Source organism: Felis catus, chromosome A1 (genome assembly GCF_018350175.1).
Source record: "Felis catus isolate Fca126 chromosome A1, F.catus_Fca126_mat1.0, whole genome shotgun sequence".
NCBI lineage: Eukaryota > Metazoa > Chordata > Mammalia > Carnivora > Felidae > Felis > Felis catus.
In genome coordinates this window covers 29,614,495-29,632,147 of record NC_058368.1, presented here as the reverse complement: position 1 = coordinate 29,632,147, position 17,653 = coordinate 29,614,495, and the positions used below count along the sequence as shown (strand labels likewise).

Below are 17,653 nucleotides of genomic sequence, written 5' to 3'. Positions count from 1 at the left end.
ACTTCATTCCATTTCAGCATGTCTGAAATCCTTAAGGACAAAAGTGATAAAATAGGATCTTCATTCTTCATTAGACTCTTAGAACACTTGAAGGAAAATAATTTCTAAAGCACAAAGAGGTAAAGAGGTAAAACCTTTCAAAAAGATACTCAGTGTTCAAAATTCAAGAATGCAATATTAATACACAATGGGCATTAGGTGAATATATGCAATACAGTGATAGCAAATTAATTTATTTAGTACTTTTTCCATTCCATATCATCAGGAGGATTGATTTCAACTTTCCTTTTACCTACATCAGACCAGTTGGTACTCAAAACTGTACCACCAGACTCCATCTGCAATAAGAAATAAAAATAGATTAATCTCTGGACCATATAATCAAAATAGTATTTTTCTAAAAATTTTCCAAGCATAGAGTTCCAAATATAAGCTATGTTTGTCTCAATATAAACACAAGATATCATCTTGATTTAATCTTAGTCTTTTCAGAGAAGTTAACCATGTTCTCTACAACCTAAGAAGGAAACTCTAGAGTAAGGTAGAAGCCATCACGTTCATACACACTGTCTTATTTCCTTCTGCTAATCAGCACTGAGGCATAATGTGGAAAATCTACCTTCTGATGAAAATACAATTGGCTCCCAAAGAAAATTCTTAATCTCTTTCATTAAAGATAGTAGAGACCAGGCAAAGTAAACTCTTTCGATAGTAGCTGAACAGAACTTTAAGAGACCCTTCTTAAAGCTCTGTGACAATATATACCAGGGAACATGGAATTTTTTTCAAATCACACACAGGTACTTAATATCAGTATCTCAGTAGAGAACCGGTTATCGATTTACCATCTACAGAATATGCCTCCTACTAACAACCCTAGCATATTCATAAATACATTTTAAAAAACTTCTAGACATTTGTTATCTTAATGGAATAAAAATTCATCTACTTGGATCATAGCAAAAAATGTGAATTTTAAAATCTAAACATTTTTACAAAACCAGTTGTGTTGCTAGCAAATGTATAAAGTTATACAATTACACTGGAACCTTGATATAACCCTATGCCCCACACTCTCTGTCAAGCTCTCTTACATGGGTTCCTTTGCATGGGATATTCTCCATCCCACTTTTCTTTCTATTCTTTAGTTACCCTCTAAACATGACCTATCACCATTTCTCTGTGGCCTCATTTGACCCTAATCAGGACTCTACCCTTGTAGGATTTGTACTCTGCATGAAAATAGTTACCATTAATATAATACGCATCCCACTACTGTTAGAATTTTAAGGATCTGATTTCTTTTATACCTGCTTCCCACCCTTGGTTCCAACTAAAGCTGAGAGCTCCTACAAAGCAAGAAAACTATCTTACCAACACTTACATACTAGATCTAAGCACAATCGTTGAGCACATGGTAGGCTTCAAATAAAATACTGATACCTATGTTTGTAAATGGTATGTTTGTAAATGGTCTGCATGTGGGAACAGACCTATACTTGAATCAAACTACATGGTGTATAATGCGTATTTCAAGTAATGCCTTCCTTCATTAAGATGTAAGTGCTTGTAAACATATGTTAGCAGCATATGGGAAGAGCCCTGTGCTTTTCTCACAAAACTACACTGTGTATAAACTGTTGTTCAAGTAACATCTTCTCTCATTAACACAAACCCACTAACACCCTAAATCCCAATCCTAACCCCTAAACCTAACCCTAAAACCCAAACCCTAAACCTAACTCTAACCCTAAATCAAACCCTCTGGAGAGTTCTCTAAACTTCGGGATATAATGAACATACTCTCACCCTGCCATAAACCCTAACCTAACCCTACATCTGAGGAAAAAAAAAAAGAGAAAGTAGTGGTATATATACAATGGAGTATTACTAAACCATAAAAAAAAAGAATGAAATCTTGCCATTAACAATGACACAATGGAGCTAGAGAGTAATATGCTAACTGAAATAAGTCAGAGACAAATACCACGTGATTTCACTCATTATGTGAAATTTAAGAAACAAACCAAAGAGCAAAGGGGAGAAGAAAAAAAAGAGAGGCAAACCAAGAAAACAGCCCCTTAACTATAGAGAACAAACTAACGGTTACCAGAGGGAGGTGGGTGGTGGTAAGGATTAAGGAAGGCACTTGTGATGAGTACCAGGTGTTGAACAGAAGTGCTGAATCTCTATTTTGTAAACCTGAAACTAATATTGCATGTATGGTAACTGAAATTTAAATAAAAACTTAAAAAAATAAATAAATACAAACTTTATTTTATTATTTTTTTATTTTTGAGACAGAGAGAGACAGAGCATGAATGGGGGGAGGGTCAGAGAGAGAGGGAGACACAGAATCGGAAGCAGGCTCCAGGCTCCAAGCTGTCAGCACAGAGCCCGACGCGGGGCTCAAACTCGTGAACCACGAGATCATGACCTGAGCCGAAGTCGGACACTTAACTGACTGAGCCATCCAGGCGCCCCGTTAAATACAAACTATAAAAAGAAACAAACTACTCCTAAAAAGACTACAGAAAGATTTAATTTGAAATTTGATATTTACTCAAGACATCTGTTTCCCCAATTTAGCATTTCCCTCTGAGTATTTTATACATGTTGGTCTTTTTGTCCCAATTAGACTGGGAGATCAGAGTCTATTTTGTTTGTTTTCCCATAGCACGTGGCATGTTCTAGGTCAATGCTGACAAAGCGTGGCTTGTTTTATGGGTGTAGATGGTTCAGTTACTACTAGCAAAGCCTCTGTATGAAAATGGATGCAGATTCTATAATCTTTGAAATTTTACACACTATTCTGTCCAGCACATTCTTAAAAAAGTCAATATTGAAACGGACTTCTCTTCCTGGGGACACAGGGTAGATGTACTTTAGCCAACTCTTCCCATAAAGTACTATTAAAAATCTCTGACATTATACATATGTAAACAGACATAAGAAAACTCTAAAAGATGAAGGGAAGTAAACAAATCAGCTAGGGACCTTGGGAGCCAGGGAACAACATAATATGGTGGTGAGTCTCTGGGTTTTCTTTTTTGTCTCATGTCTTACAGTTGCTGCTGAAGAAGCTGGAAACACTAAGAGGCACAAATAAAGCTCCAACAAAAACCTGATTTCTCTAGCAAAAAAATTAGACAAAAAGACCACTTAGGAAGACAAAAAAGTTTTAGACTATAATCACTCCACTGCAGCTAAACACCACAGATAAAAACTATGGTTCCATTCCCACCCAAGGCCAGCAAAGGCTGAGTGGGAAGCCTAGACTTCCATCCATGCTGGGCTACCATGAACCCACCTCCTCTGCCACCTGTGGTGCCGGTGAAAATCACATAGATATAATATCTATCCCATTGCCAACAGTAACAAGGGGATGCCTGAGATGTATAAGGAGGCTGATTAGGGTATCTGGATTTCTACTTCCATCTAGCAATAATGAAGGGATGCCCTCCCTTTCTCTGCCAGAGCGGCTGGGCAAGAAAGCCAACTGAGATGGAGGGGTGAAAGAAGATCCAGTCGCACAGCAGAACATGAAAATGTCCAGGTTTCAAATGAAAATCACTTGTTGTTGATAAAAAAAACACCAAGAACCAGGAAACTTTCATACTTTTTTTTTTTAAAGGCAATCAATAGATGCTAATGTTGAGATGACAGAAATGTTAAAATTATCTGATAAAGATTTTAAAGTAGTCATAGTAAAAATGCTTTAACTGAGAATTATGAAGTTACTTGAAAAAAATAAATAGAAAAACTCAGCAAAGAAAAAAAGACACAAAAAACAGTCAAACGGAAAGTTTTAGAATTAAAACTACAATTGAAATAAAAAGGTAAGCAGATCGGCTAAAGAACAGATAGGCTAAAGAATAGAAGGGATAGAGAAAAGAATCAGTGATCTTGAAACCAGGACAATACAGATCACTTAATCTGCACAACAAAGAGAGAAAAGAGATAAAATGAAGATAGTCCCAGGGATGTGCGAAAATTGTAACAAAGTATTTAATATTTATATCATCAGGTTCCAGGAAGGAGACAAAGGAGGCAGAACTGAAAAATTACTCAACAAAATAATGGCCGAAAATTTCCCAAATTTGTCAAGACACCTAAACCTACAGATTCAACAAACCCCAATCAGCATAAACCCAAAGAAACCCTTGCTGACAGAAAATCTGTCATGAGCAGATCTAAAAGAATGATTAAAGAAAGTTCTCTAAAGTAAGAAAGAACAAATGACAGAATCTTAAAACATTACAAATGAAAAAAGGTAACAATATAGGTAAATATAATAGAATTTGTTTTTTCTCTTGAGCTTTCTAAACTACGTTTGATGGTTAAGTGAAAATATAACATTGTATGATGTGGTTCTAAATGTACGTAGAGGAAATATTTGTGAAAATTATAAATGAGAAAGGGTAAAGAACATAGAGGGAGGTCTGGTTTCTATACTTCACTCAAACTGACAAGAAAAATGACACCAGTAAACTATGATAAGCTATGTATAATATGGCTACTGTAATATCCAGAGCTACCACTAAAAATGCTATACAAATAAGACACGCTAAAAAATATACATAAATCAGAATGAAATTAAAAAATAATCAAAAGTACTCACAGGAAGACAGGAAAAACAAAATCAAAATACAGAACAAAAATAAAATGGTACACTTAAACTCCTAACATATCAAAAATTAAATGTAAATGATCTAAATACATCAATTAAAAGACAGTGACTGACAGAAGAGATTAAAAAACATAACCCAACCATTTGCTGTCTCCAAGAAATTCCCTTTAAAATAGTAGGAATCAATCAATTTAAACATGATATATAGATAGGTTGGAAATAAAAGAACAGAACAAGATACATCATGCAAACAATCAAAAAACAGAAGAATTGACTATATTAATATCAGCGCAAAGAAAATTACCACAGCTAAAGAATGACATATACATATGTTAAAAAAGGCCAATCCACCATGAAGATACAGCAATCCTAAATGCATATGCACCAAACAGAGCTGCAAAATATGTGAAGCAAAAATTGACAGTACAATAAGACAAAATCAGCAAGGATACAGATTTCACAAGAATATCAAGATAAACCAAAAATTAAAAGATCCAAAAAACTGATGGAATTGATCCATGAATTCAGCAAAGTTTCAGGAAATAAAATCAACGCACAGAAATCGGTTGCATTCCTATATACCAACAATAAAGCAACAGAAAGAGAAATCAAGGAATTGATCCCATTTACAGTTGCACCAAAAACCATAAAATACCTAGGAATAAATCTAACCAAAGAGGTGAAAAATCTATATACTGAAAACTATAGAAAGCTTATGAAAGAAATTGAAGAAAACACAAAAAAATGGAAAAAGATTCCATGCTCCTGGAAATGAAAAATATTGTTAAAATGTCGATACTCCCCAAAGCAATCTACATAGTCAATGCAATCCCTATCAAAGTAACACCAGCATTCTTCACAGAGCTAGAACAAACAATCCTAAAACATGTATGGAATCAGAAAAGACCCCGAATAGCCAAAGCGATCTTGAAAAAGAAAACCAAAGCTGGAGGCATCACAATCCTGGACTTTAAGATGTATTAGAAAGCTGTAATCATCAAGACAGTATGGTACTGTCAGACCAATGGAACAGAATAGAGAACCCAGACACGGACCCACAAACGTATGGCCAACTCATCTTTGACAAAGCAGGAAAGAATATCCAATGGAATAAAGATAGTCTCTTCACCAAGTGGTGCTGGGAAAACTGGACAGCGACATGCAGAAGAATGAACACAGACCACTTTCTTACACCATACACAAAAATAAACTCAAAATGGATGAAAGACCTCAACGTAAGACAGGAAGCCATCAAAATCCCTGAGGAGAAAGCAGGCAAAAACCTCTTTGACCTTGGCCATAGCAATTTCTTACTCAACACATCTCCGGAGGCAAGGGAAACAAAAGCAAAAATGAACTACTGGGACCTCATCACAATAAAAAGCTTCTTTCTGCACAGCAAAGGAAACAACCAGCAAAACTAAAAGGCAACCAACAGAATGGGAGAAGATACTTGCAAATGGCATGCCAGATAAAGGGTTAATATACAAAATCTATAAAGAACTTATCAAACTCAATACCCAAAAAACAAATAATCCAGTGAAGAAATGGACAAAAGACATGAATAGACACTTCTCCAAAGAAGATATCCAGATGGCCAACCGACACATGAAAAAATGCTCACCATCACTCATCACCAGGGAAATACAAATCAAAACCACAATGAGATACCACCTCACACCTGTCAGAATGGCTAACATTAACAACTCAGGCAACAACAGATGTTGGCGAGGATGTGGAGAAAGAGGATCTTTTTTGCACTGTTGGTGGCAATGCAAGCTGGTGCAGCCACTCTGGAAAACAGTTATGGAGGTTCCTCAAAAAACTAAGAATAGTGGGGCGCTTGGGTGGCTCAGTCGGTTAAGCGGCCGACTTCCGCTCAGGTCATGATCTCGCGGTCCGTGAGTTCGAGCCCCACGTCGAGCTCTGTGCTGACAGCTCAGAGCCTGAAGCCTGTTTCAGATTCTGTGTCTCCCTCTCTCTGACCCTCCCCTGTTCATGCTCTGTCTCTCTCTGTCTCAAAAATAAATAAACGTTAAAAAAAAAACCTAAAAACTAAAAATAGAACTACCCTATGATCCAGCAATTGCACTACTAGGCATTTCTCCACGGGATACAGGTATGCTGTTTCAAAGGGACACATGCATCCCCATGTTTATAGCAGCACTATCAACAATAGCCAAAGTATGGAAAGAGCCCAAATGTCCACTGATGGATGAATGGATAAAGATGATGTGGTATATACATACAATGGAGTATTACTCGGCAATAAAAAAGAATGAAATCTTGCCATTTGCAGCTACGTGGATGGAACTGGAGGGTATTATACTAAGTGAAATTAGAGAAACACAAAAATCATGACTTCACTCATATGAGGACTTTAAGAGACAAAACAGATGAACATAAGGGAAGGGAAACAAAACTAATATAAAAACAGGGAGGGGCAGGGCGCCTGGGTGGCGCAGTCGGTTAAGCGTCCGACTTCAGCCAGGTCACGATCTCATGGTCCGTGAGTTCGAGCCCCACGTCGGGCTCTGGGCTGATGGCTCAGAGCCTGGAGCCTGTTTCCGATTCTGTGTCTCCCTCTCTCTCTGCCCCTCGCCTGTTCATGCTCTGTCTCTCTCTGTCCCAAAAATAAAATTAAAAAATAAATAAATAAATAAAAATAAAAACAGGGAGGGGGACAAAACATAAGTGACTCATAAATATGGCGAACAAACTGAGGGTTACTGGAGGGGCTGTGGGAGAGGGGATGGGCTAAATGGGTAAGGGGCACTAAGGAATCTACTCCTGAAATCATTGTTGCACTATATGCTAATTAATTTGGATGTTTTAAAAAATAAAATTAAAAAATAGAAAAAAAAAAAGATAAAATTGATACTTCTACAACACTCCTCCCAACAACAAAATATACCTTCTTTTCAAGTGAAACATACACTTGAAATAGACTGAACGCTGGGCAATAAAACAAAGAATGTAAATCATAAAGTACATGGTCTCAAATCACGATGGAATAAAATTAGAAACCAGTAATAATATGATAACATGGAAATCTCCAAACACTTGGAAACTGAACAACATACTTCTAAACAACCCATGTGATGATGTCTCAAATGAAATCAAAACACATATAAAACTGAATGAAAATATAACATTAGAATTTGTGAGAAAGCTAAAACCCTAAGAAGGAAGTTTACAGCATAAATACACACAAAAGAAAACATAGTATCAAATCAATAATCTAAACTCACATCTGAACAACCTAAAAAAAATAGCAAAATAAACCCAAAGCAAGCAGATAGGATAAAATAGCAGAAATGAATGAAATTTATAATAAAAAGTTGAAAAAAAATGAAGTAAACAAAGAGTTGATTCTTTGAAAAAAATTCACTAACATTGACAAACCTCTACATCAAGACTGGGGGGAAAAAAGACAAATTCCCATCACAGGAATGAAATGGAGTATCACTAAAGACTCCGCACATATCACTACAGCTTAGATAAAACAGAATAAATGCTCAAAAACACAAACTGCCACAAGACACTCAATATGAAATAGATAATCTGAACAATCCTATTAACTATTAAATTTGTAATTTAAAATCACACCAAAAGAAGAAATGCACAGGCCTACATGGTTTCACTAAAGAAAAAATTAACACCAATTCTACACAATCTCTTCTAAAACACTGAAGAGGATAGAGCACTTTCTAATTCATTTATGAAGTTGGTATTACACTGATACCAAAACCAGACAAAGGCAGTATAAAAAAAGAATACTACAGAACAATATCCCTCATGATACAGATACAAAAATCCTTAACAAGGTATCTGAAAATAGAATTGAACAACACATAAAAGGAATTACACACTATGACCAGGTGAGGCTTATCCAAAGGATGCAAGGCTGGTTCTAGTTGAAATCAGTCACATTAATCATACAAAATCACCACTGTTAACAGGTTAAAGAAGAAAAATTACATAATCATATTGATCACTGCAGAAAAAAAGCATTCAAATTCAAAAAGCCAACAGCCAACAGCTGTGCAGTGTTGGTGGTACAGTGGTGAGCCTAACTGCTACCTTCCAAAAAGTCAACAGCCACTCACGATAAAAATCTCACACAAGGGGGGCGCCTGGGTGGCGCAGTCGGTTAAGCGTCTGACTTCAGCCAGGTCACGATCTCGCGGTCCGGGAGTTCGAGCCCCGCGTCGGGCTCTGGGCTGATGGCTCAGAGCCTGGAGCCTGTTTCCGATTCTGTGTCTCCCTCTCTCTCTGCCCCTCTCCCGTTCATGCTCTGTCTCTCTCTGTCCCAAAAATAAATAAACGTTGAAAAAAAAATCTCACACAAGGAATAGAGAACTTTTAACCTACAGCATCTACAAAAAACCTACTGCTAACCTACTTAATGGTGAAGGAATGAATGGTTTTCCCTTAAGCTGGGGAACAAAGCATAAATATCCACTCTCACCACTCTTACTCAACACAGTGCCGCAAATTCTAGCCACTGCAATATGGAGAGAAAAGGAGAGAAAAGCCACAAATATCAGGAAGGGAAAAAAAAGTCCCTATTTGAAAATATGACTGTCTACCTAGAAAACTGCAAGCAATTTACCAAAAAATCTCCCAGAATAAGTGAGTTCAACAAGGTCAGAATATAAGATAAACCAAAAAAAAACCAACCAAACAAACAAACCTGTATTTCTAAATACTAGCACATGGACACCAAAGTTAAATTTACAATACCATTTACAATCACTCAAAACAAGAATTAAATATTTAGGTATATCTTGCAAAACATGTACAGGATGTGCTGAAAATTGCACAATACTGATGAAGAAATCAAAGATTGGATTGGAAAATTCAACACAGTAAAAATGTCAATCTCTCCAAATTTATATACTGTTCAACAGGATTTTTTGGTACCTACAGACAAAACATTCTAAAGCTTATGTGGAAACACAAAGGAACTAGAATATCTAAAACAATTTTGAAAATGAAGAATAAAGTAGAAGGAATGACTTCCTGGTTTCAAAAGTTACATAGCTAAAATAATCAAGACTAGTATTAACAGAGGGATAGACATGCAGATCAATGAAATAATCCAGAAATAAACTGAGACAAATATGCTCAACTGATTTTCGAGCAACACAAAAACAGTTCAAGGGAAGAAAGACAGCTTTTTCAACAAGCAGTCTAGAGCAACTGAACACACATAGGCCAAAAACACCCCCCCCCCCCCACCAAAACCTCAACCTACATCTCTGCTTTATATAAAAATTAACTCAAAATAGATCATGGACTTCAATGTAATAAGTGAAAGTATAAAAGTTTTATTTAAAGGAAAAACACAGCAGAAATCTTTCAGATCTAGAACCAGGCAAAGAGTTCTTACACTTGATACTAAAAGCATGATCCATAAAAGAAAAAACCGATAAACTGGATTTCACTGAAATTAAATACTTTAGCTCTGCAAAAGACCATCAAGAAAATAAGAAGACAAACTACAGGCTGAGAGAAAATATTTGCAAACTATGTATCTCCCAAAGACTTGCCAAATTAGTAGTGGTACAGTTTAAAGAGGGGAAGGGGTGGAAGGAAGTGGGTATGGCTATAAAATGACACGAACAAAGGAATCCTATGGCAGTGGAAATGTTCTCTGTCCTAACTATCAATAACATGGTTGTGATACTGTACTGTAGTTTTTACAAGGAGATTCCACTAGGGGTAACTATGTAAAGGATACAGGGGACCTCTCTATATTATTTCTTATAACTGCATATGAATCCACAATTATCTCAAAGTAAGAAATTTAATTAAAAGAAAACCTTTTTAAGTCAACAGTGAAAAGTTGAATCATGACAAGTTATGACATAGTAACTTATGTGGAATATCTGAGTTTCTAAGACATTAACTAAATGCTAATTTGAATATCCCTTGAAAGAAGAGTGACATTTCCAAAGCTACTGGTAAAAGTCAAAGGATTACATCTTCAAGCAAAATAATCAATACAGTTCTACAGTGAGGACTTGTCATTAAAATTCCAAAACTTGAGGCCTAATTAGGTGGTATCTGTTGTCTGGCAAAGGCCTAAATTTTCTTATTCAATAGACAAAATTATTAACAAACCAATGAATAATTAACATGCACCTTCTACTTGCCAAACACTGTTCTGGAAGTTTCCCCTCTATGTTCTTCATCTCTGACACTGAGGCTATACATGGTTCTAATGGAAGCGCCTTCAGCTACCGTGATAAATCCAACTACCATAATTAGAGTATTTCTTAAGCTTTCCAAGTTCTAACTTAATGACTAAAACATATTTATTTGGAATAAACCACTTACTTCTCAACTACCCCACAAGTTTCCAACTTCCTCAATAATTAGTCTAAGTTTAGAGCGGGAAGAAATGTTCAGATGAAGCCTATTCAAAACCACAGTACATGCAATTTTGTTTAAAATTGCCTAATTTCTTTTAAATTTTCTGAAATTTACTACTAAAGTATGCTTTTTTCAAGCGTATGTTCTTACAAATGATTTGTTCATGGCACGTTTCACTTCATCAGAACCATCTGAATAGATCTGCTGAAATAATTTGTTTAAAGCTGCATCTCCCTCCAACTTCTCATTTTTTTCTTCTTCTTTGATCTCACCGACCAATTTATCCCAATTTCTTGTATAATGAGATGATGATGGATATAAGTTCTTTACATCTATGGAGTAAAAAAGAAGTGATTAATCAACACGTGATGACTATGTCAAAAATAAGTAAACTTTGTGACCGTGGTATAAAGAACATTGTAACAGCTTATAGTTCACTGAATTTCATATTTATAACAAATGTCTTTTTGGATAAAGTTTATTAATTTTGAGGGGGGGGAGAGACAGTGTTTTATTTATCTATTTATTTATGAGAGGCCTGGGGAGGGGCACAGAGAGCAAGAGAGACAGAATCCCAAGCAGGATTGTCACGCTGTCACGCTGTCAGCATCGAGCCTGACGCGGGCTCTATCTCACAAAATGTGAGATCATGATCTGAGCTGAAATCAAGAATCAAGACACTTAACTAAGCCACCCAGGCACCCCTCTAATAAATATCTTTCTGATATATACATCAACAATCAGACTTACACTTATCAAAACTGAAACAGTTAGTATAATGTAAAATCTGGGAATTTTTTTTGAGCAAAATAAAGTGTACATTTTTGGTACATTATCCAAGATTAGATTAAAAACAGACTCTTTGTGTTAATAATGGGGGGGACTGGGTGAGAAGTGTACTGGAACTTTTATATTTATAGAAAAGTTGCAAAAATAGTACAAATAATAAAAGATACTAAATAATAATAGTGTTTGTATTTATTTTTTTATTATGAAATTTATTGTCAAATTGGTTTCCATACAACACCCAGTGCTCATCCCAACAGGTGCCCTCCTCAATGCCCATCACCCACTTTCCCCTCCCTCCCATCCCCCTAAATAGTGTTTTTTAAAATGATGCTTAAGAAATTTCTCTTATAAATAAGATTTTAATAAATGTTAAAAATGTGGCTTTTCCTTGGGGTGCTTGGATGGCTCAGTTGGTTAAGCATCTGACTCTTGATTTTGGCTGAAATCATAATTTCATGGTTTCATGAGTTTGAGCCCTGTGTCAGGATCCGCACACTGATCATGCAGAGCCTGTTTGGGATTCTGTCTCTCTCTCTCTCTCTGTCTCTCTCTCTCTCTCTCTCTCTGCCCTTCACCTGCTCATGTGCTCTCTCAAAACAAATAAACTTTAAATAAAAAATGTGGCTTAGTTTTTCTGAGGTACTCCTGTATCTTTCAGAGTAAGTATAAACTGAAAATATAAGTAATTATCCATACAATTAGACAGTGAGTTAAGACTCCATCCTCTCCCCACGTTAAAATATTTGATTACTTCGATAGGAAATAATTCTTCTTGAACGATGAAAAATACACCAGGCAATAATCCAGAGCTCAATGTCCACTAACGCACACATAGAAAACATTAGTATCTGTAGGGCACATTGAAGTTAATGGAAGCTGCTTGCAGCCAGACAGGCTACTGACTAGCCCAGGGGCTCAGGGCACTGCCAAGACTACCCTAAAGACTAATGGAATCAAGAGCCCCCCCACCCCACCCCACCCCCCCACAAATAATTAAAAACTAATCTACATAATAGCTATAAGAGCAGTGCTGTTTACTCTCCAATGGAAATACAATGCAGGCACAAATGTGAGCCACATACATAATTTAAAAATTTCTAGTAGCCACATTACTAAAAAGAATCAGATGAAATGCATTTTAATATTTAACCTAATATATTCAAAACTGTATCAACCTCAACACAAAATCAATATAAATATATTAAGATATGTTGTAATTTTCCTTTCATAAGATCTTCAAAATCTGTATTTTATACTTCCAGCACAACTCAATCCAGACTAGTCATTTCAAATGCTCAGTACGTACAGTGGTGACTATACTGGAAAGTGTAGCTACAAAGCTTTAAAAAAACACCCGATTCAAAGTCTCTATTAATATATTACGACACACTAAAAAAACTATATAGGGGTGCCTGGGTGGCGCAGTTGGTTAAGGGTCCGACAAGATCTCAGGGCTTGTGAGTTCGAGCCCTAGGTCAGGCTCTGTGCTGACAGCTCAGAGCCTGGAGCCTGCTTCAGATTCTGTGTCCCTCCCTGGCTCTGCCCCTCCCTCGCTCATGCGCTCTCTCAAAAATAAACGTTAAAAAATATATATATGTATTTATTATTTATTATAAATATATTAGGACACACTGAATGTCCCTCTTCCTCTACTGCTTCTCTATCTCCCGTTCCTCAAAATAGTTCAGAAATGAGAAACCACTAACTGTTCATTTTGTTGTTCCATCCTTTCTCTTCGCCTATAAACCAACTTTCTCCCTATCTATCTCCCAGCAAAACTAAACCAAACCATACATAATACCTCACACAGTTTTATTTAGGTTAAGCATATGGTTTTCCAATCTACTCTTCCTCTACGAGTAATCCCCTCTTGATCTATGTACATTTTCACTAGTAGCCAAAGAAAACAAACAAACAAAACAATGCAGGTTACAGTAAATTAAGAGCCTAAAAAAGCATGGGTTTAATTAATCCTAATGCTGACTCCCCAGAGAATGAAAACACAGATTCTAACTTCCACTTTACACACAAGAAAACTGGCTCAAACGTGTTAAGCAACTTGCCCTTATCTGCAGTCTCCAGCTTGCAGGACACAGGAATCTGACAAGCATATTAATTCCTTACAAAAATATACCAGGACAGGAGGAATAACATCTGAAATATCCAAGGCACCGTGTTTAGAAAAACTCTGCAACTGTAACACTAAAAATCTTTAGATTTAATCTCAGAAAAATTTTAACACCTATAGATGAAAGATAAACTACTGAGGGATGGTAACCTAACTTCCTTGCTCATTCATTATAATATCAAACAATTGCAAAGATACTCATGTCAGCAGATTTTCCACTGTTAGAAGATGCAGGAACAACCAGTATCACATACAGAGTTTATGTAAGAACCAGACCCAGATCCTGAAGACCAGGGTTTAGTCCTCGACAATGAAAATTGCCAGGTGATCTTAAGCAATCTGCTTCTTCTCTGAGCCTATAAAACAGGGCTGCCTAATTCAGAGGGCTGTTGTTAGAATTCAGTGATATACGACATTTAAAGTGTTTCTTTAAAAAAAATACTTGAACTATATATATAAACCTCAGCCCCCAAATCCCAGAGAGTCAGCCCCAAAAGAAATACATAGCATCTTTCCTATGTCTTTCAAATAAAGTGTGAAAGCAGAAGTTTAAGAGCTTAAATACCAACTTCAAATACTTCAATATAAAAACTATCTGTTGGTGTCAATTTCCTGGTTTTGCTAATTACACTATAGACTAGTTATGATGCTCTCATGCAGGGAAGCCAGGTGAAGGGCACATGAAAACTCTTAGTATTTCTGCAACTTTCAAAATAAAACTAAAATAAAATAAATGATCTATTGGCTAACTCAGGGTTTTCTAAAAGGTGCCACAGGGAAATGTGTTTTCTGTCACAGAAGAAGGCAGTGAAAAATCTAAAAGTGGCTGAAACACAATGTTAGCTCATTTTGGTCATCAAATTGGAACGTTAATCAAAAAGAAATTTTTCTCCTCCCATTAATGAGGTCAATGCTGTAAAATACACTCTTAGACTGTAGTTCTAGGAGTGTCTAGCATATTAAACATTCCATTAGAAAAATACCTGTCTACTGCATATACTTAAAACTGACCCAATGTAATATATATATATAATGGAGTATTACTCAGCAATCAAAAAGAATGAAATCTTGCCATTTGCAACTACATGGATGGAACTAGAGGGTATTACGCTAGGCGAAATTAGTCAGAGAGATAAATATATGACTTCGCTCATATGAGGACTTTTAAGACACAGAACAGATGAACACAAGGGAAGGGAAGCAAAAATAATATAAACAGGGAGGGGGACAAAACATAAAAGACTCTTAAATATGGAGAACAAACAGAGGGTTACTGGAGGGGCTGTGGGAGGAGGGATGGGCTAAATGGGTAAATCATTGTTGCACTATATGCTAACTAACTTGGATGTAAATTTAAAAAATTAAATTACATTTAACACATTTTTTAAAAATAGAAAGAAAAAAAATTGACCCAATATAAAGTAGCCTGTCCCTTAAAGGGTTAAAAACAATCGACCCTAGTTTTCTACTCTTCTCCTGGGCTTTTCTGTCTTCATGACCTATTTATGAGCACTTGTACTAAAAGAGCAATATAGTGAAATGGGTTAGATACTTTACACTGTCAAGCCCTGAAATTCCAGGAAATTAGAGTTGACAATATATTCTATATTATTCTATAAAAAGAAAGAGAAAGAAAAGAAATAAAAGGGAAAGGGAAGAAGAGAGACTATTTCAGGAGAATAAACCACTAATTCACTTGCAACCCAAAAAGAAGTAATAGGGAAGGGCAACACACGAAAACAACCCCCAAATGATATCCTACATTAACTTGGTAAACAATAAATCCCAACTCCCTCAGGGTTTTTGTCCCCATTCATTTGTATTGAGTGTAAGAAGTTAGAACCTTCACATGAAAAGCTAGTTTGTATTCATTACAGAGCAATCTTCTTACACTCATTGTATTTTACCTTGGGAACATAAATAATGTAGGCAGAAAGAAAGTCCATTACTATTTAACTTCAACTATATAACACAATATGAATTTAAAGCTCATCAAGGCCAGAAAACAAACCTGCTACAAACTGTTTTGGAGTAGGCACATTTCCTTGCCCCTCTAGTTTTTCCCATCTCACAGCTTCTGTCTTTTTCATTTTAATTTCAATCTGGAAGAAAACACCAAACAAAATGTATTATTCAATGTAAAATATACAAAACATTAAAAAAATGCAATTTCCTCAAGTCATAAACTTTTATAAGAATTAATAGAACCCTTGAGATCATTTCCTTAAATTATTCAAGGTTAAATTTCAAGAACTTGGAAACATTTATTTTTCTACTTAAAAGCCACCCTTCAAAAACAACATACATACACACTATAAGCTACAATTAAGAAGAGTCTTGGGGCACCTGGGTGGCTCAGTCGGTAAAGATCTGACTTCAGCTCAGGTCATGATCTCATTGTTCATAAGTTCAAGCCCTGCATAGGGCCCCACACTGACGGTGCAGAGCCTGCTTGGGATTCTCACTCTCTCCTCTCTCTGCCCTCCCTGATTCATGCTTTCTCTCTCAAAAATAAATATGTAAACTTAAAAAAAAAAAAGTCTTGAAATCCATGTTTTTTTCTTCCAATGCAGTGTTCTCAACCAGAGGTGATTCTGCCTCCCAGTGGAATTTGGCAATGTTTATGGATATTGTTGGTCATCACACCCGGGGTGGGGGTTAGGGATGCATAAAGGGCAACCTTCCCAAAACAAAGATTTACACAGCCCCAAATGTCAACAGTGCCCCCCTTTGAGAAACCCTGTTCTAATAGAATCACTACATTTGCATGCACATTAACCTGTTTGAGAGTGGAGAACACTACCATTATATAAACATTACAACTGGGGCACCCGGGTGGCTCAGCTGGTTGAGCATTTAACTCTTGATTTCAGCTTGCATTGTGATCTCATGGTTTGTGGGATCAAGCCTCACATCAGGCTCTGCACTAACAGCACAGAGCCTGCTGGGGATTTTTTCTCCCTCGCTTTCTGTCCGTTCCCTGTTCACATGTGCGCACGTGCTCTCTCAAAATAAATAAACATTAAAAAATACAACTAATGCTACCATTTTCATAATCATTCACTAATTATTAAACATACAATATGAAAAAGCTGTAATTTTCACAGATGTGGTGGATTTTTTTAAATAGTAAAAACAAGTTCCTGACCATCTTGAAGTATGTGAGATATAAGATACTACAATAAAGTTGACCATGAGGCAAGTAAATGTTCTAATAGCTCAGCAGAGATCACACCTGGGTGTAAAAACAAAGAGTTTTAGCACACCTTGCAGAGCTTTGAGGGGTAGGAGCATTTACAATGGTGGAAAGAGGAGGTCTCTGGAGACAAAAGGAACAGCCTAAAACGAGCCCTGAGGGGCGCCTGGGTGGCGCAGTCGGTTAAGCGTCCGACTTCAGCCAGGTCACGATCTCGCGGTCCGGGAGTTCGAGCCCCGCGTCAGGCTCTGGGCTGATGGCTCAGAGCCTGGAGCCTGTTTCCGATTCTGTGTCTCCCTCCCTCTCTGCCCCTCCCCCGTTCATGCTCTGTCTCTCTCTGTCCCAAAAATAAATAAACGTTGAAAAAAAAAATTTTTTTTTAAAATAAATAAATAAATAAATAAATAAATAAATAAATAAATGAATGAATGAATAAATAAATAAATAAAACGAGCCCTGAGGTTTGAAAGGACACAAAGCATCAGGGAGTATGGACAAGACCAATTTGCCACCAAGTCCCAAGATTTAT

General features: G+C 36.5%; 1 protein-coding gene across 1 annotated transcript in view; it reads right to left on the bottom strand.

The window, feature by feature from the left end:
- Window positions 1-212: 212 nt before the first annotated feature.
- SUGT1 (SGT1 homolog, MIS12 kinetochore complex assembly cochaperone) overlaps window positions 213-17,653 on the bottom strand; it is a 43,547-nt gene continuing 26,106 nt past the window's right edge. Inside the window, exons 11-13 of the mRNA XM_045053705.1 lie at window positions 15,940-16,030; window positions 11,162-11,343; window positions 213-338 (exon numbers count right to left, since the gene is read on the bottom strand). Coding sequence (XP_044909640.1) covers window positions 237-338; window positions 11,162-11,343; window positions 15,940-16,030 — 375 coding nt within the window. The 3' untranslated portion in view covers window positions 213-236. The remainder of the gene's footprint in view (window positions 339-11,161; window positions 11,344-15,939; window positions 16,031-17,653) is intronic.